This window comes from Trachinotus anak, unplaced genomic scaffold (genome assembly GCF_046630095.1).
Source record: "Trachinotus anak isolate AG129_WGS33_773 ecotype Australia unplaced genomic scaffold, CSIRO_AGI_Tana_v1 ptg000013l, whole genome shotgun sequence".
Taxonomy (NCBI): Eukaryota; Metazoa; Chordata; class Actinopteri; order Carangiformes; family Carangidae; genus Trachinotus; species Trachinotus anak.
The window spans coordinates 20,287,171-20,307,190 of record NW_027273864.1 but is presented as its reverse complement, the minus strand read 5'-3'; the positions used below and the strand labels follow the sequence as shown (position 1 = coordinate 20,307,190).

Genomic DNA, 20,020 nt, shown 5'->3' with positions numbered 1-20,020 from the left:
TCTGCATGTGTTACTACGAGACAAAGATAAAAGTATGTTCACTTACAGGAGGGCCCTGAGCACCACGAGCACCTTTAGGTCCAGAAACACCTGTAGGACCCTGGAACAGAAAAGTACATTACTGTCTGACATTTGTTTTATATTTATAGAGGACAATATAAACCTATCTAAAAAACACATTCAGTTGCTGTTAAATAATGCTGCAATATATTGAGTTGGCGGGGAGGCTGTCTGCCTTTTTTATTCTGCCTGGTGCGGCCCTGGAATGATGTTTACCCCTCAACAGATGTTCAACAAAGAGGAAAAAGTAGGATTTTTCTTCTGATTTGTGGATTTTTCTCTTCTCATAAGAAAGACATCTGTCTTGCTGTTGTTTATAAGCCTTCATTGTTTAGGGATTAGACAAAGGTAGCAAGAAAATCACTCTTTAGTTTAGCAGCAGTGTAAAAAATAAAAATCTAGAGTGACACCCACTGCAGGTCCAGGGGCACCAGATGGTCCTTGGGGTCCAGGGGCACCAGCGTCTCCCTTCTGTCCGGATTCTCCCTGCTCTCCCTTGGTTCCAGGTTGACCATCAGCACCCTGAAAGAAAAAGACAGAAACAGTTATGAAACACGTCCAATGTCAAAACAACAGATGTTTATATTTGTGAGTGAGCTACTTGTCTTCTGTGGCTTCATAAGAGGATTTATAACAGAAAGCCTGCATTATAAATTGGAGGTGTGGAGTATTTCTCTAGCATGGAAAGTCTAATGAAAATATGCTACTCAGTTGCACCATGGGAATTGTAGTATCCAGGGTTTTTGGAACTTGAGCTACACTAAAAGTTGGGATAGCTTATCCTCTACTACTTAGATTTTGACCATTATCTTTTAAATGTGTCCCTGTTGGCGTCCAAACTTTGTGGAAGTGCAATACCAAATCAGTGGAGTGCAGTTAAGATGGAGAAAGCATACATACATTTATGCTTTAAATCGCAGTCATACACGACATGACCCCACATGAAGCCACAACTACTAAGCTTTACTCATCTACACTGAAGATTCAAACTCCCAGTTACAGTGGTGGGAAGGAGCTAAATACAATTTTCAGGTACTTGTACGTTACTGGAATATTTTCATTTTCTGTGGCTTTACACTTACTACACTACATTAATTCAATACTTTTAGTGACTAGTTACTTGGCAGATTCAGAGTAATAACACAAAATATAATCAACAAACAAATGATGATGCATTATCTATGGAAAAAGAAAAGACTTTACAGACATTACAGCAATTTACACAACAATACATCAATAATAATTCAATAATATAATAAACATTATGCTGAAATGGGCCTTGCATACTTTTTTGCACATTGAGCAGATTTTGACACTAACATTTTTCTACATTAAGTTAAGCTTTGAATGCAGTATTAGATCAGAGCACCATATCATTCTTTTAAAGTGAAACTATGCAATATTTGAAATAACATATAATATATAATATGTATAACATATACATATTATTATATATATTTATATAAGTCCTCCTACAATTTAAATAAAACACAACACAACTGCTCAATTTAAACTCTGATAGAACCTTAATGGGCCTGGTATGGCCATTAGCTCCTGGTGGCTAATGTTAGCAAAACTTTACATAGATATTGTCTGTTCACTGACTTATGATTGTGCTCTACAAGTCCTACCGCTACACTGCATTTTTAGCATTTGCCCCACATTTAATGGTCACTGTGGCCACAGTGGCTGGTGTCACATAGATTTGACTACAAGTAGCAGAAAGTGCTATTTACTGTGCAGATGAGTTTTCTTTCACCTTCCTTCCTTCTCTCATGTTTTTTCTTCCACATAAATATTGATTGAGACTGTGACTGCTTCGACACCAATTAGATGTCTGCATCCGTCAACCCAGATTTCAAAATATCTAATAGGTGCTGCCGATGTTTTGTATAATATCTATGTCTGTGTTCAGTCTGTGAGGTGATAAGCTGTGATGTTACAACCTGTGAGCTGTCAACAAAAATATTTAGACACCTTGTAGTGTTATTCATCTTGACATAAATTCAATAATTAATCATGGTGCAACCTAGACAAAAAAAAACCAAAACATTTGATTGATTGTGTTGGTAGCAAAACATTGATGAAACTCCATTTGGCAGGATGCAGCTTATTAAAAACATTTAGCTGATGACGGCCCGGAGACTTTGGGAGGAACTAAATGGATGAGTGATGTGGAGACTTCCGACTATCTACACACTCATCTCTCTCCGCTGAATAATATACCGAGGAAACTGTGCCAGGATAAAAAATGATTCAGTGAGATCTGAAAAAGAGGTGAAGGCAATGGAATATCCAAGTGTTTCCAGATAGTAGTAATAAAGAGCAAAGCTGTGTCTGGGAGTCTCATTTTCCAGGTAACAAAACATGAGGTGAGGGTTTGAATCTTTTTTTTTTTTTTAGAATAAAACAACGACATTTTCACTGTAACTGATTATTATCAAACTCAAACATACATCTGTTGTATATCTTCTGTACTGTGTATTTCAAAGACTCTGGAATAGGCTATATACATATTAATTAACTATATAATATTTAAATAAACTTGCCTTGCCTTTCATCCAATAATTAAATGTTACATCTTTTTTACACTGGAAGAGTTAGTAATTACTGTGCTTATTATTTTTCCAACTTTTGCAACTGGTTTTTAAAAGGGTGGTAGTTATAGTGCTTTTAAGTTAAATGTAGGTGTATTATATTTTTAATTTCAGTGCATGTACACAACGTACATACACTCACAACTGTGAAGTATTTAGCCATGTTTTAAAACTAGCTGTATCTGTAACTTCTTTTCTGTCCATAGTGTTACTTAAGATCAGTGATGAGGTGACAACTCCATGGAAATCTACAAAATAATCTATAGTAACATTTTTTTAACTAAGATTTTTATTTTTTTTTTATTTTAAGTTTTTATTGCTATGGATCTCTCAGCCTTGCAAACAATTCTCAAAGGCCGTAGACCACGCTTTGTTATTTAGTCTACGGCTCTGCAGTGATGTTCTTGAGATTTCTGCAGACCTATGACCTAGTCACTTTGTGTTTTTGTTACTTACAGGGGGTCCAGCAAATCCAGCAGGCCCAGGAGGTCCAGTCTCACCCCTGTCACCCTGAAAGAAGCAAAAAAAAAAACTCAGAGGGTAGTTCAGGCTGCGACGCAGAGTGCAGAAGCAAGAGAAATGTGTTCTCTCTGAACTCCAATAACACAACAACAACACAGATCACCTCTGTTCTAAAACTTATCATCTCTGATCCTTCTGGCTGGTAATGTACTACAAGGCACTATATATACACAAAATTCATAAACTCTTTTAACTAAATGAATTGATACTGGTTAAACTGTGACACTTACAGGAGCACCGCGGGTACCAGGAGCTCCGGAGGGACCAGCAGGACCAGATTCACCCTGGAAGGGAAGACAGCATCAAGCCATAAACACTGGGCTCAGATACACAGTCAGTGACAGATATGGCCTTCATACCTTAAGACACTTAAAGCAATAAATTATGTCAAAAAGAAATTATACAAACTAATATTGACAGACCACAAAGATGATTTCAACTCACATGTAGACTTAAAAAAATGGTGCAGTACTCACCTTCTCACCGTTGGGACCAGAAGGACCAGGAGGACCAATGGGACCAGTGAGACCCTGTGACAGGAAGCAGATGTAAAAAAAAGTTTGAGGCAGGATGGGAATAAACAAATTTAAGGTTCCAATTAGTAAGAACAAAGAATTTTAACTTTTTTTTTTTTTTTGAACAGTTGCAAGTGAATACATTCTGTCCATATACAACACTGACTATTACTGTTTATGAAAAAAATAAAATGGATGACAGTGACTCACTCTGGCACCGTCTTTGCCGGAAGCACCTTCAGGTCCTTTCTCTCCAAGGTCACCCTATGGGGTTTAATAAAAAAACAAATCAGTCACCTGGTAGTTTTAGGCATAAAACTTCAACTTAAGTAAATATGCATATTCTGTCATTAACACGTTCCCGCCATGGCTTACTCTGTCTCCTTTAGGTCCAGGAATGCCAGCAGCTCCTCTCTCTCCAGGCATACCCTGCAGGCCAGGGGGTCCCTGAGCTCCGCCGGCACCAGCAGGTCCAATGGCTCCCTATTATGGAGCAGAAATAAATGGAGATGGGTTAGTGCAGTAACAAGTGTTTGATGTAAGCACCTACTACAGATGTGAGGTGCTGTGTGCTTATTGATGCATTCAAGGTTTGGGGCTGAGACAAGGCGTTTGTTGAGCATGTTTTGTTGTCACTTTTCAGATTGCTTTTGCTAAGACGTTTTGTTTTTATTTACATGTGAGTCAGAAACACGCAAATGATGCTGTCACAGTGAGGAAGCATCTACTTATTCAACAAAACAGACCCACATTCATCTTTGTTGCGGCATGTTCTGCTTGAAGGTTATCAGAGGATGGAAAAAGCAGCTGTTAAATATTACCCGCCTGACACAGGTTGTTCACTTTCTGGATTAAAATAAATTTTGACCAAAAACATTAACTCAGTCGGTCAGTTTTAGATATAAAAAAATATCTCAAATTCCATGTGTTCCTCTCTGTTTTGAGTAGGAAAGGGAGTTTGATCATAAAAAAAAAAAAAACTCTATTCCACATATCAAAGGCAAGAAAATGGAAGCAAGTGCACACTTTGATTTTGTTCGTAAGTGGCTCCACCAGGCCCACTCCTGGTCAAAAGTTGTCAGGCTTATCAGCGGTGCTTTCTGCTGCAGCCTCAGACTGTAGATCAGACACAGCAACTCTGCTGCCTATCTCCAGTCATTAAGCTGTAACCACAGGGCTCACGCAGCCTCCATGCTGCCTGCGAATGCATTAAAACTGTACATCATCAGCCCCCTTAAGTTCCAATAAAAAGTGTCTTGTGCAACAAATCCTTCTCAATCTTTCTCAGATTCCTGCTTCACCCTCCACAAACGCTCTGTTGATTCCTCCTCCATCACTCATGTCAGCTCTATAATCCTCACCCTCTCTATCCACTCCTGTCTGACCTCAAGGGGGGAAAAAAAACCTATGAACTGGGATTAAAATCTGACCAGATAACAAAGCAAAAGTGGGAATTGCAACCGCTCTGAGCTCTTTCTCTACTTACAGTGCAGTTGTGAGAAATTACTGCGGTGGCAGAAATGTGCTGATGGCTGATAAACAAGTGACTGTGCAGCCTGATTGGAAATACACTGAGGTATCAGTTGTTCAGGGAATACAGAGAAAATATAATTTCTTTTGAAAACACACACACATTTTTATGAACTAATTTTTATGTAGTATTAGAATGCAGGTCAAGAGTCTTGAATCGTAGAGATATTTATTATGGTAATAAAATACTTTTCTGTTCAAGTGATATCTGGTTTCCAGCAGTTTCTACATATAGTGCTTATACATGAACACTATCCATTATACAGTGGTATAGTGTTTATATCCAGATACGTGTCAGTGTGTTTGACTGTCTGGTCTTATATGGAGCATATGAGACTGGATGTATATGTCCACATGAATATCATATTTTCCTTATTTAATATTTGTTTCTTTTTTTTTATTTTAAGTTCGTGAAATGGGTTGTGACATGCAGCAAATGCCTCTGGCCGTTAGCTGTTGTCCCCAATGTTTTCTGCTTGTGACTCCTTAAATCAAAACAATGTCTGCTTGCGACCTTTTGTCACAGGTCATTTCCTATAGCAAGTGCCTTATACACCACCACTAGACTATCATCTACTAATGAAATGGGTCAGGATTTGGGTGGTTGATTTCCTCCCACAGACAAAACACTGAATGTTCACAGCTCAACTCACAAAAACCCGAAGCAATCGTTTAATCGCATGCTCCGACTGCTGCGTTTCTGCTGCTGCATGTGAAAAGATTATATCAAATCTGGCGTAAGGAACACAGAATATTATTTGCCAGTCATGTGAGTAAATTTCAGAGAATAACATTTAATGATCTGAAAATCCGCCTGGTTTTTCCAAATGCTGGACTCACCTTGGGTCCGTCAGTTCCAGGAGTTCCAGGCAGACCTCTGGGTCCCTGCAGACCCTGAGGGCCAGCAGCACCTCTCTCTCCGGGGAAACCGCGCTCTCCCTGAACAGTGACACAACGACAATCAGCAGACATGTCTGACAATCAGTCGAACGGAGAGCAGAGAAGTTAAATCAACTTACTCTGGGGCCAGTGGCGCCGGCAGCTCCAGCCTCTCCGGGAACACCCTGAAATGACAGACAGAAAGTGAGGTTAAGAGAAAAGACAAGTGGGATCAGTGTCTGACAAATCAAGCCATGTATACTCTGTATAAGAGGAACTACTACAATTAGTACTACTGCTACTACTGCTACTACTGCTACATAGATTTAATTATACTCCAGACTGGCTTACCGCAGTGACCGGGCTAACTCAAAAATCAGTAGAACCAGATATTACGGGATGTGTTACATAAAAAAATGATAATAACATTGTAATGCTTTTCCATCCATAGTGAAACTATTGTCTCAGAGTTCATTGTTTGATTCATTTTAAGACAAAGACCTGATATAAAATGTTCAGAATCACAGAAATGGTGGAGCAGGAAACTGATTTTATTCATTTTATTGAACCTTTATGTGCACTGGGTAAGTTTTCTGAGTACACCTGCTCTTATACAGCAAGATCCACTTAACAGGATAGTAAAACTAATACTAATGCAGGATCGCTTCTCTTGACAGATTAATACTAGTTATCCACTGTGATTTTGTGACCTTAAAAGCTATATTTCACCAAAAAAAAGTGCACCCACCTGGTCTCCGGGCTTGCCTCCCTCACCAGGGGGGCCAGGAGGTCCAGGCAGACCCTGTGTATGGGAGGGAAACAAGTGTAGTGATGTGTACACTGCTGAATACCACAGATAAACTGAGTGACTGATGTTTTTATTTGCAAGTCTTCCATTGTAAAAGCAGTGAAACATTTACTACTTTACTTAGAGACAGTTAGAAAATCAGCTGAAGATTTGAGCAGACAGACTCACCTGGAAGCCAGAGGGACCGGGCTGTCCTTGCTCTCCTCTCTCTCCAGCAGGGCCCTACACAGATAATCCATAATTCATATTCTTAGTCAACTTCTATCATTAAGTAAATGTCAGCAATTTCACATTTGACTTTGATGGTTAACATGGTGGGAAAACGTCGCTAAACTTGCCATTAATGCAGCTCTGGTATCGGTCAACATCATATGAATAATTGTGCTTTTCCATATCAGATTAACTCAGGTCAAATAGGCTTTATTCTATTTAGACACAAACTTCAAAACAAGTTGAAAGTCTGTGAGTAAGTGATGCCATCTTACAATATTCAGACATTTGTGTCAAAGACTTTTTTTTCCCCCAGACAGAGCTATGATCGAGGCAGTCCAGCAAATGGAGATACTGAAGGTTGCTTCTAAGAGCAGACCGAGGAAAGGCGAAGATAATATCAGTGTTGAAGCTATTGGAGTGGGATGGGGGGAGATATGAGATACGTACAGCGGGGCCGGGGGGTCCAGCAGATCCAGTTTCTCCATCTTTGCCAGGCAGACCCTGAGGAGAGGAAGAAAGAGCGGGATGAGGAAGGAGGGGACAACAAATAGATAGCTATCAACAGTTAAGCCAAAGGTGATGCTATTAACTATCTGATAGCTATAATTGAGCTTTTCAACATGCTTCTCATGTGGAAGCTGAACTACACACATCATGGTAGATCAGTGGTGAGTCACAGTAGATACACAGTATTAAACATCCTGTGTATTTGAACAAAAAGCTTCAGTTTGATGTGTTTAAATAAGATGGTTGACTTTTTGTAATGACAAAGAGGCAGTAGGTTATTTAAGGTGAACTAACTTACTCTCAGACCAGGAGCTCCAGACAGTCCTTTCTCACCAGACTTGCCAGGTTCACCCTAATCACAACACAAACAAAATGCAGTGGTTAGTCAAGAGGCTGCGGCTGATTTGCTTGGTCCTGTGCCTATTTCGGGAGCAGAGGGTACACGTGATGTGCACACTGAATAGCAGTAATCCAGGAGAAGGTCCAGGTCTAACTGGCCCACAGCGATGATATTAAAACAGTAGAAGATTTTTCCTACACAGATATCTTTGGCTTTGTTATAAATATTGTACTTACAGTTGCTCCCTTGGGTCCGGGGAATCCCATGACACCAGGCTGTCCACGGGCTCCCTGTGGGCCGGGGGGTCCTGGACGTCCATCCTCACCAGGAGCTCCCTGGTGAAGTAAAGTGAAGTCAGTTTTGTAACATTTGCAAATAAGAAATGGTGCTTTACAGAGAAATGAAAAATCTAAGCAATACACAGCACACATATAGTCATGATCACATTTGTACGAAAAGGAAAAGCTGTTGTGAGAAGATGGGTCTGATAACGAGGGGTGAACTGTTTCTACATCTTGGGTCATCAGTGGAAAACGCTGATTTATCAATGAGTCCATATGCCAGTCCTTCAATCACCAAGTTACAAAGCGAAACAACTGCTTAATCTGCCAGTGAACGACAGTATAATGTTCTACTGAGATAAAGTTCCCAGACAGAAAAAAATGTCTATGTATTTAAAAAAAAATGAACATAATATTTATTCAGCCCACATGAAAGAGTTTAGAAACAGACTGGACTGAAAACAAAGTGCATACACTTCAGGAGTAAGTGTTATCATGAAAAACAGGAGCCTGTTCAGCAAAGGGAGCCCAAGTGGAGAAAATTAGTGTGCTCTGACTTCAATGTGAAAGCTGCAGTGTGTCAGACTTTGTTGCTCTTTAAACAGTTGAGCTTATTTAAAACACAAGCGCCACTGGGATAAGGCTGGTGGATAATTGGTAGATAAATCTCCTGTAATTCAATTTGATGAAACCACTTATGAATCATTATGTGATGAGAGCGCATTTGATAAAATTACGAGTCCCTCCCTGGTTGTAACATAAAAAAAAATAAAACATACAGCCCATAATACTGCATGAAGATACATGCTGTGTGATTGTTTTTTATTGAAACAACAACAACATTATTGTAAAAAAGTGCACTTACAGAAGGTCCAACTTTGCCTTGAGGACCAGCGTCACCAGGGCGACCAGTCAGGCCCTGTCAGAGAGCAAACATAGTCAAATTCCAGATGAGTCATCATACATCTCTAGGCAGATGTGCTAAATAAGGCGAGAACATATGGCACTCTGGGAAACTGGGTTTACACCTTTGATTGGTCCTGTGTGCAAGAAGCGACAGCTGAACACCTGCTGATGGAAATGACTGAGAACTGAAACATGATTGAAGGATCAGCTTGGTTCACTACAGGTGCTTTTTCCATACTACCTTGTAGTTGTACACAAACATTAACAACTATTTGCGTCACTTTGGGGAGATAATATCCTTTCAGAATCAGAATCAGAATCAGAATCAGAATCAGGTTTATTGTCAAGTATGTTTTCACGTACAAGGAATTTGTTCTGGTGATTGGTGCAGAGCGCACCAAAACACAGAGGCAGCCATCTGCGGCGCCATTAAGGAGGAAGCACAAATTCTGTCTACTGAAAACCATGTATCTCCAAGATTGGTGATGGTGAATTTAATAAATAAACTGAAGGATGAGGCATAACTCCACCAATTTTACGCATCAAGCTACACTCCCTGTGAAATCAGTTATTTCGGGCCATCTGTGGCTGCAGCCGAGCTTTGTCAAGTGTCAGGATTAATGTCAGCTTGGCTTAGAGATTTTCTACGTAAACTAAAAGGGAGCTCCACCTATTTTAAACACCAAAATCTGTCTATAGCTCTTAGGAAGGACGACTGTATATGATAAAAAAGTTCGATAGGAACTTTTTGATGCTCCTGAGGGAGCTGTGAGGAATCTGATGAACTGCCTCAAATGATGTCACTTGAGTCAGCGTTGGCTGGGGCTGGGGGACTACAAATTTGAAAATGAGCAAAATCTGGGAGTGTGGAGTGTGAGCTTATCAAACCTCTGTAGCTCACTCCTTATCTCTGCTTGAGGCTACGTTAGTTGTGACTAGTATACCACATCTGAATCTCTGACCAAAGTGTTGGTGTTTATGCTGCATTGTGGGTAATGTAGGCACCATGTTTTGACAAGGAAGAGGAATGCCTGGAATAATAAAAGACTGTTCTGTTGCATGAGTTGCATGAAAATGAAACTATCCATCCATATAATATCTGACAATGTTACAGCAGTACAATGTTAATCAGTGGAATACTCCTTTAACAGAGAACCAGTGCTGAGAATGTGTGTTTAACAAGCAGGTAGAGTTTAATGAGTTTTAAAATGCAATTGGGTGCATTGTGGAAAACATAATATATATTAGGATCCAGGATTTTGTTTCTAATTAACCCACAGAAGGGACTGAAACTCAAGACATCTCAGCATTTACAGATTCAGAATTGGTTTTCAGTCTATCTCTCTGAGTCTCCTAAATTTATATAAGTGTAACACTAAATCACTGAAGTGTTCATTCATGTGTATAAATAACCACTTCTTAAGCTAAATTAACCATAAAAAACTCATTGTCACAAAGCTGAAAATGGGGCCGTTTTTCTTATGGCATGAAGATGTACTTTTTGGAGATACATGGTTTTCACAGGTTGTGGGGATCTAAGAATTAAAATACAGCAACAAATTAGGACTGAGCCCAGTCTACAGCTAGATAATAATTTGTTAAATATTACCACTACCACATTATCTTCGGTTGCAGTGACATCTGACACTGTGTGTATTGTACTGATATGGACTCTTATTATTCTTGCATGTTTTAAAGCACATTTCTGTAGATCACCAACATCCAGATCTGCGATAATCAAACTGTAGGTAAAGGACAAACTTACCCTGGCACCAGGCAGACCAGACTCTCCAGGACGGCCAGGGTCACCATTAGCGCCCTTGGGACCACTGGCACCAGCAGGTCCACGCTCACCGGGGGCTCCCTGTGTTAGGAGAAAGAATATAAAACAGGGGTCGGTCACTCAGAAAATCACAAAGGAGGCAACGCTTCAATTCTCAAACTGAAGAGGAAATGAGTTTTCCTTTTAATAGTGCGAAGGAGTTTCATTGACCCACTGGAGATGAGAAGATTAAATTTTGACAGACTCATTTTGGTAGAAATGAAATTGTGCAGGGGGAGAAGATAATGTTAAATGAGATACCGGCCTCGCTGATATGGGACATGTAGGTCACAAGTGCATGACAGGCTTATGAGCTATGCTGCCATCTTGAGGCCACATGGTGGAGTTACATGTGTCGCTGCTGCCTCTGAAGTGAACATCCCATCAATCATGAAGACAGAGGCGAACTGACAAATTTCATTTTTGCTCATCACAGATAAAAAAAAAAAAAAAAAAAAAAAAATGATGTTCTACATTTTCACGTCAGGGAAACACCAGTGACATGTTATGTTGGAGAAATATATATTTTAGTTTTCATTTTTTATTTATTATCATTTATTATTTATCTAAAAAATTAATGCAATTTTGTAGAACTCATTCTTCTCAAAGAATACAGTAAAAACAAAAAATAATTTCTGGATTTATGGCTTTTGAGAGATACTCACATGAAATTGTATATCTTGAATTATCACTGCTCTTCATTTTTTGTTCTAAACCTAACACTAATGTTTTGGAATTTTCACAACTGACACCAGATATGAACTAAAATCCTGATTGCACTTCAGTGTTGATAAAGGACATCTATTAAAATATATTTCCCAGTTGGTTGTAATGATGCAGTTTGAGGCCAAATTGTTCACCTCAGTGTGAAAAACTATCTGACTGCTGAGTAAGAGTCAAATTGAAAGATTCCCATTTTTAATAAACTAAACTTTTTTTTCCCCAAAGCAAGAATAAGAAGACCAGAATAACCTATATTACATCATCTGATAACCAGGATAAACAAGATACCATCTTTATGAGACAGAACAGTGTCTACATTAAAATGAAAAAGCCATCTAGAGAGTTTAGCCAAGTTTGTGTTTGGTTTCTGCAGAGGACTGCCATCCATTGTGAATGACATTTGTGTGGAGGTGGATTTATTTTCAGGCAAGAGGGAGAATGTATACAGGCCTGTTTGAAGCCCAGAGAGTGCTAAGTCTTTGCTTTTCAAAGCCTGTCACAGCAGAATAATGTCACTCCTCATATAATGTTGGACAGATGACACAACACTACGAGTGTGAATCAGCGAGAGCCTTATCTTTCTATGGTTGGATTTGAGGGTTATCCAATCACATCGAGTGAAATTGAATTTCAGTTTATGGTGATGTGATTTTTAATCAATATGCGTCCGACACTATGTGACAACACAGTGATTAGATGATTCAGAAATGTCAGATTAAAAAAAAAACCAAAGTCATGGCCAACAGAAATTTTCAAATCCAATTTGAAGCAGATGGAATATGTTAATTGTCAGTTTCACAGATTTACACCCGTAGATACCGACGCCATCAGCTGCATTCACTTCTAGCTCTAGGCCTTTCTCGTCCAGATCTGTATCCTGTAAATGCATCTCTGTTCGTTTTCTCCTTTAGAGCAGATTTTCTGTCCTGACAGCAACAATAAAACCTCCTGTGGGGAACAAGTGAAACTATGATGATACTCACCTTGGAACCAGCCAGACCATCTTGACCGGGGAAACCACGGTTACCAGGGGCTCCCTACACAGAAAACATAAAACCAGAGTCAAGGTTATGATTACAGCAACAATATCAACAAAACAACATCAATATGTCAATGAATCTCATAATGGTCCTTGAAGAGGTTCCCTGGTTGTATCCAACAAATTAAAAAGACCTTAATTCCATTAAATCTATCAAATACACAAGTGTACACAAGAGGAAAGCTGTTACTCTGATGTGGTGCAAAACAGCATTCAATTTTTAAAACTTAGAAAATAACCTGATTCCAGTACTTACTCTCTCTCCAGGAGGTCCAAGTGGTCCAGCAGCACCAGGCTCACCCCTAGGTCCTCTCTTGCCCTCTTCTCCCTGTGGGCCAGGTGCTCCCTGAGGACCAGCTGGTCCCTGCAAAGCACATTCGTAACAAACTGTGTTAATACAGGAAAAGGAAGATATGTTGTTTTCCCACATATAAAACTATGTGAAAACCCATCAGAAGCACGAGTTCTTTTCAGTGTCATTTAAAGTGTGTAACTGCTGAATTCAGACTTACTTGATCTTGGTAGTTATTGTTATCCATGCTTATTATTTGGCTGAATACAGTGTATACATACTGTAACGGTGGATTTGGATTTTGTGGAATAGATAAACAATCGGGGAATACGGGGACAGTTAAAAGACAACAAAACAAAACTCACAATTTCTCCTTTTGGTCCAGCCTCTCCCTTGAATCCTGGGATACCTGGGTCTCCCTAAACACCATAGACAGACAGACAAGAGAGAGGGAGAGTGAGAGAGAGAGAGAAAGCAGCAAGTTATTAGTATTTTTTCAGCTCCATTTCATTATTTGGAAAATGGAATCAGCAGCTGATATCGTCTGTGGAACTGGGAATAACCTTGGAGCTAAACTGTTTCCAAACAACACAAATCCAATGACAGGAACTATCTGTGGTTCACAAATAATTCAGTGAGTACATACAGATGTTCCTTTGGGCCCGAGAGGTCCAGTAGCTCCCTGAGGCCCAGGAGGCCCACGAGGTCCTGGGAAACCAGGAGCACCAGCGATACCAGGAGCACCCTTAAGAGAGAGAAAGAGACATGAAGACAGTCAGCTGATGTTTTTTTTAACCATCCATCTAAGTGGAAGGTCAATAAGTTATAAATGATCATAAATAAGATATAAGATAAAAGCATCAGTGACAACAATGGCTACAACTGCAATGTTTTTCTGCAAAGTTTTAAAGATGCAATAGAAAGCTCAGTGTTAGTTTGTTCTGTTCATGTGTTGGATTCTGACCAGCTACCACTTCGGACTGATGATGTGAAACATGTTGCAATTTAACACTGTGGGCCTGGCCTTCTATAAAATATATCAGACGTATCGATTATGTTCAATACAGCAGTTCTGAAAGTGACTGTGAGAAAACATCACCAGCACTTCTGCTGTACAACAGCTAAACAGGAAAATCTACAGTAAGAAGAAGGCAGTTTGAAATACAGACAAATAGCAGCTTTAAACTTACAGCTGATCCTTTAGCTCCAGGGATACCATCAGTACCGGGGTTGCCCTGTCAAGAAAACGTGACAAAGCATGTCAATAAACTGCAATAACTGGTCCTGATTCAATTATTGATCTGGGACTGTTTGGTATAATCAACAATGAGAATAATGATAAAAACATCAACTGACATGACACAAGGAGACATATTTAAGGTGTGTTATTTAAGATAAAGTAATGCTTTTCTATAGTTCATAAGCTAAGTTTTCCCTTTTAAATACATGTTTATAGCATCACTTACAGAAGCGCCAGAAGGTCCAGGTGATCCAGGAGTGCCAGATTCTCCACGAGGTCCCTGAGCACCCTCAGGTCCACGTGCACCAGTAGGACCAGCTTCTCCCTGGTCAGCAACACAGAGGAAAGAAAAAAAAAGATGACATCAAATTAAAATGCCAGCACAGATCTTTGGAAAGTTTAAGTACATGTCATAATTGGCAACCAGCAAAAAAAAAAAAACAAAAAAGAAATGGACAAATCCTACAGAAAACAAGCTACAGAAAGAGCTGAGACAATGATAAACATCTCTCTTACAGGATAAAGCTCAGAAAAGGACAAGAGGGGATTAGACTCAACCCAAACTTAAACTGAATTAAATGCAGTAATTAAAAAAAAAAAAAATCTCAAATACTATATGTATTAGAATGGAGGCTTATCTACACAACAGGACTAAAATTCATGTCAGTGCAATGCCTCTGTATCTCTGGCCATAAGCCTGGTACAAAAAGGTATATATAACCTAAAATATATTTAAAAACCAGTGTTAATAATGTAATAAAGAAAAAATGTGTGGAATGATCTTCTATGACAGAACAGTGCTTAGAGTTAGGGCGATATGAATTAAATCCATATCCCGATTTTACTATGAATATTTTTTCCAATATTTAAACATATATGACAATACATCTAATGTATGAATAAAAATATAACCAGCATCTAATACAATGAAATGCTTTACATTAAACTAAACTCTTCACACTCTCTGTGCCGCTTTTTAAGTCTCGTTGAGAATGTTTTACATCTCTTTGTAGATATTTTGCATCTCCATGTTGGTGGTTTAGTATCTTTTTCTAGTGGTCTTGAATCTCTATGTATATGTTTTACATCTCTTTGTGGTCTTTTGCATCTGTTTTTGGTGGTTTTGGATTGTTTGTGTGTTTTTGTAGTCGTTTTGCATCTCTTTTTGGTCATTTAGTGTCTGATTCTGGGATTTTTAGCAGGTGAAGACCAGGTGCCCCCAACCCCTTGTACCCCTGGGCCAGTTCCCGGTGGACCCGTACATCCATGATGACCCATATAACCGACGCACCCCTTATTTACACAGTCAATGTCCACTCTTTGACTGGTATCCTGCTTCCTTATTGTTTATTTGAAAGCTCTGCTAACAACTGCTGTTACCATCATCAGAGTTTAAACTGTGACGGTTTGAGATGTTTGAGTTGCTGACCTGACTCTGTTCGTCAGTCATTATCCTGTTCCTGTCAGCTCAGGGGCCCGCTCCAACTCTGACCAAAGGATGTACACTAATCATCACTGCATCACTTCAACTATATTCATTTCTAATAAGCCTGTCATCATGCGCTGTCTTTGTTATCATCAGTTGGTGTTTGGTTCCTCGGAGAAGCAGCTGTGCACTGCTCCTCATCGGAGGTGAACCAGACAAACCAACCATTTAGCCAAACAGTAGTTTTAGGTTTTACAAGATAATGCTGCTGCTGCTGGTATGTGTGTGTTTCCTCCGTTCAGCTTCTGCTGCTGGCTGTTAATTTCTAATCTTATGCGGCTGTTATTTGCCCACATGAAGTTTTATCCGGTATTGGTTGTATTTTTTCCTTCTGTGGCTGCTGAGCTCATTTTTCTTTTGGTTGCTGTTTGGTATATAACATGAGGCTTTCCTGCTCTATGTTTACATTGTGATAAAATATGCTTGAGTAGAATTATGAGCACTGTTGGCCAATTTTATTTTGTGGCATGTTTCCTCCGTCTTACTGTTGTTTTGGCAACTTTATTTTACTTTTTTTATAGCTTTAACTCTTGCAAAGAGGCCATTCATTAACATAACAATTTCCCCGTAGCTGGAACAAAAACTCTACATGGCTTTTGACACACACAATATGAAAAGTCACTAAGTCACAACCTTTTCCTCACACACTTCACAGACAACATAACAACAGAAGAAAATCGACTTGCTTTATTATTCTTCACACCCAATTTTCTCTATATCTTAATAACTCAATTCAGTTTCAATTCAATTTTATTTGTTTAGCGCCGAATCACAGTATTCATTATCTCTAGGCCGTAAAATATTATAGAGAGAAATCCAACAGAGAAGAAAAAAAGCTGCTTTGAGTTGAATTTTTATAAAACAGTAGCATTTAAATGAACAGAATAATGACTTTGCTGTCTTTTCTATGCCTCTCCAAGGCGTGTTATCCAGAGCCAAGTGCATAATGTTTTATGGACCTTCTGAGTCAGTATTAAAACTGACTTCAGCCTCTATTCAGAGGAACTGAAGTCAATATTTTGCATCCCCTCCCCTCCTATGGACACAAGCCAAAGATTTTACCACAGTGATGGTATGCAGCCTCATGGTGGTGAATGGAATTCCTTTGCTATTGCTGCAGCTTCGTATACTTTGCAGACTCAATAGTATGACATAACAGAGTTTGTGAGTGTTTGCAAAAATGGTGACGCAGTAGTTTGAACTTCTCTTCTTTTTAAGCTGCCTGTTAAGGCCAGTATTTTACAGGCGGTGAAACTGAGGTGAAAACTGGGACAAAAAGAGAAACATTGCGAGTTTATCTTTAAATAAACATATGGTTAATTAAGTTTTTCCCTATTTAAGAGGTTGTTGCTTGTACTGTGCTTATACCATTTATATATACTCAGATGGAGCTGGATAGAATTGTCCCATTTAAAACAGCAAGGTTTATTCAGTTGAAGTACTGATAATGGTGTTGTTTCTGTCTTGCTTGCTTTTTTTTACTGTGTTAGTCTTGGATCCATGTATATGTGCAAAGCCTTTCTCATAAGGCTCAGAAAGGAAAAAAACTAAAATGAGGCTGTAGGGAGTTAACAGGCAGGCCTGATCCAAACAGACAGAGTGTGGGCTCCTACAGGTACAGCAAAGTAATGTAATGTGAGATTTTTAATGTTCTTCACCATGGGACACTTCCCCGGATGTTAAAGCCACGAAAAAACACCCATTCACAGAGGCACACAGGCTCTCCTGCAGAAAAACATTAAACTATACTGTTTGTGTTATAGATGTAACTTTATACAATGCATAACCACACGTACAGACACACATTATCACGTCTTGAGCCTAGTTTGATTACTTCGAGGGAGAACTCCTGGATTTTGCAAAGAGATATTCCATGTGTAATTCCTAAAAGTTTTCCCGAACTATCAAGGGGCTCAAGGAAGAAAGCAAACCACCAGCACTAGGCCCTCGAGCACAGATCTGAGCCTTGTCTGCCATGCTGGAGGAATAAATCATATGCAAAGCAGTGAGAGAAAAGCAAAAAAAAAAATGAAGACAGTGAGCGCGAGTGAGTAAGAGAGAATAACACTTTAAAACCCCCTCCTCCCTAATTTTCCACACAGATGGAGGCTTAAAGCACTTTTCAATGCAGTGCAGCTTTCTCCAATTTCACTAAAGCATTTCAACTTGTCTCCACAAATCCTCCCTGAGCTGAGTGCTGCCGTTTTCTCAGATATAAACCTTTTTGATTTGATTCAAGAAAGTCTTATTTTATACATAGAATTCACAAAAACCCATTTTTTCACCTGTTACACACACAGTTTTGTTTTGGCTGGGAATAAGTCAGTTCAGTTGCTTTGGCTAGATTTATCGCAGAAAGAAACAGAAAGAAAGGGTGAACACAGACACACTCAGTCATTCTCTCAAACACAACAGTGGTGAAGGGAAAGAGGAAACGGTGGCACCAGTCGACTCACCTTTGCACCAGGGGAGCCAGGGAAGCCAGGAGCTCCAGAGGGACCAACAGGGCCCTACAGAGAGGAAAAGACAGACTTTTAGCTCAACTATTACTCACTGAGACTTCCAGAGATGTAGAGACTTTTCTCGTAGTGCAAAGGGATGTGTGTGCAGACGTGAGGGTTAGAAGAAACAGGGATGTGTTTCTCAGTAAATCTCAAACCAACTGGTAACAGTGAATTCAGTGAGACTCATGATGATACTCACTGGGGGACCAGCAGGGCCGGGCAAGCCATCATTTCCACGTGCTCCCTGAATAGAGTAAGAAATGCACCGTCAGCATGTGGATGAAAAACAGTTGGACAAACGTTTCCTTAATAATAGGACGTAAGTAGTTTCACACAAGCTGTTCAAATTAGCAAACCAGTACATTAGAGTAACGGAATGGATAACGCTTTACACAATGAGGCTCACTCCTCCAAATTACAAAGCAATTATTACCAGAAGTGCCACTGCTTGGTTCATTCAAGGTAAAACCTCTGAACTGTGCTATAAGGATTTGTTCACCAACCCTGCAGTAGACACTAAGAAAGCCAAGGGAAGCATCTAAACCATGTGTTGTGAATCAGATGTTACTTTTGTGTCCAATATGAGTTTTTAGTTTAAAAAAAAAAAAAACAAAACAAAAAGATGACACTCACAGCAGCTCCACTGGGTCCAGGACGACCTCTCTCACCAGGCAAACCACGGGGGCCCTATGTAGATGAGAGAAAGAGGAAAAGAAACCTTCCCGATCAGATTGCTGTTATAAATAAGAGTGGGCTTGTACATATTTTTCCGTGTTGATGTTTGATTGTTGTGATCTCCAGAAATTCACACCATTGGTCCAGGAGCGCCGTTCTCTCCGGGAGCACCAGCCTCACCCTAAAGAGAGGGAAGATTTAACAGTTAGTATGGCAAGGTAAACTTTGTTTGAATCCCCTTTAATTGTCACCTTGGTAACATATACTATTTCAAGGGCCATATACTGTCAATAAAAAAAAATCATGTTATAGGCCCACCAAGTGTTATTTGAGTTGTTGTTGCCTTTTTTATGCTAGGCTGCGTCCTTTTTAGTGGGGCTGCCATTAACACAGACAGAAACAAACATGATGTGTTAAACCACAAAACAGTCAGTATGCACATAAACAAATCTTACCTTAGAACCAACAGCTCCAGTCTCTCCCTTTGCCCCATCAAGACCTGGATAACCCTACAAGATTGCACACAGTGACAGTGCACAGTTAGGAAACCAATAATAAGAACACAAACAACAAGCACCTCATTTTCCTGGAAATCATCAACAGATGACAAACACACTCACTCTGTGTCCCTTGATGCCAGGCAGACCAGGAGTTCCTGGGAATCCACGAGCTCCCTGTAATGCAAGAGGAGAGATGAAGCACAAGATTAATACACAGCGAAGGGAAAGATGATGAAACAGAGAGTATAAAATAATGTTGAGGTCAAGATTCCCTCCTCTGGTCAGGAACAATTTTGCAACAAGTTCTAAAACAGATTAGATTATTATTATTATGATTATTATTATAATTATTTGATTTGATTTTTTTTTCAAATGAACTTTCAAAAGATAATATAATAATAATATTGGTCACCAAATGCTGAGATTCTTGGCTTGAGATGATAAATGACTCCATCTAAACTCAAAATAATTATCCTTAAAGTAACTTTCACATTGTAACACTCTATCAGCCATGTGAGAGCTGCTTTATTGTATAATCAGGATAGAGTGAAATGTTGTATAAAAGGTCAGACAGACATTGA

The 20,020-nt window shown here is 39.4% G+C and overlaps 1 protein-coding gene across 2 annotated transcripts in view; it reads right to left on the bottom strand.

The window, feature by feature from the left end:
• The window catches only part of col2a1b (collagen, type II, alpha 1b), a 47,776-nt gene that overhangs the window by 11,021 nt on the left and 16,735 nt on the right, over positions 1-20,020 (bottom strand). For both annotated transcript variants that reach the window (XM_071494030.1, XM_071494031.1), the window contains 28 exons: positions 19,560-19,613; positions 19,395-19,448; positions 19,076-19,120; positions 18,898-18,951; positions 18,464-18,508; positions 18,217-18,270; positions 14,501-14,599; positions 14,225-14,269; positions 13,681-13,779; positions 13,400-13,453; positions 12,999-13,106; positions 12,687-12,740; positions 10,924-11,022; positions 9,118-9,171; positions 8,208-8,306; positions 7,930-7,983; positions 7,572-7,625; positions 7,080-7,133; positions 6,852-6,905; positions 6,244-6,288; positions 6,065-6,163; positions 4,070-4,177; positions 3,905-3,958; positions 3,656-3,709; positions 3,410-3,463; positions 3,114-3,167; positions 475-582; positions 47-100 (listed from right to left, as the gene is read on the bottom strand). In XM_071494030.1, coding sequence (XP_071350131.1) covers positions 47-100; positions 475-582; positions 3,114-3,167; positions 3,410-3,463; positions 3,656-3,709; positions 3,905-3,958; positions 4,070-4,177; positions 6,065-6,163; positions 6,244-6,288; positions 6,852-6,905; positions 7,080-7,133; positions 7,572-7,625; positions 7,930-7,983; positions 8,208-8,306; positions 9,118-9,171; positions 10,924-11,022; positions 12,687-12,740; positions 12,999-13,106; positions 13,400-13,453; positions 13,681-13,779; positions 14,225-14,269; positions 14,501-14,599; positions 18,217-18,270; positions 18,464-18,508; positions 18,898-18,951; positions 19,076-19,120; positions 19,395-19,448; positions 19,560-19,613 — 1,863 coding nt within the window. The remainder of the gene's footprint in view (positions 1-46; positions 101-474; positions 583-3,113; positions 3,168-3,409; positions 3,464-3,655; positions 3,710-3,904; positions 3,959-4,069; positions 4,178-6,064; positions 6,164-6,243; positions 6,289-6,851; positions 6,906-7,079; positions 7,134-7,571; positions 7,626-7,929; positions 7,984-8,207; positions 8,307-9,117; positions 9,172-10,923; positions 11,023-12,686; positions 12,741-12,998; positions 13,107-13,399; positions 13,454-13,680; positions 13,780-14,224; positions 14,270-14,500; positions 14,600-18,216; positions 18,271-18,463; positions 18,509-18,897; positions 18,952-19,075; positions 19,121-19,394; positions 19,449-19,559; positions 19,614-20,020) is intronic.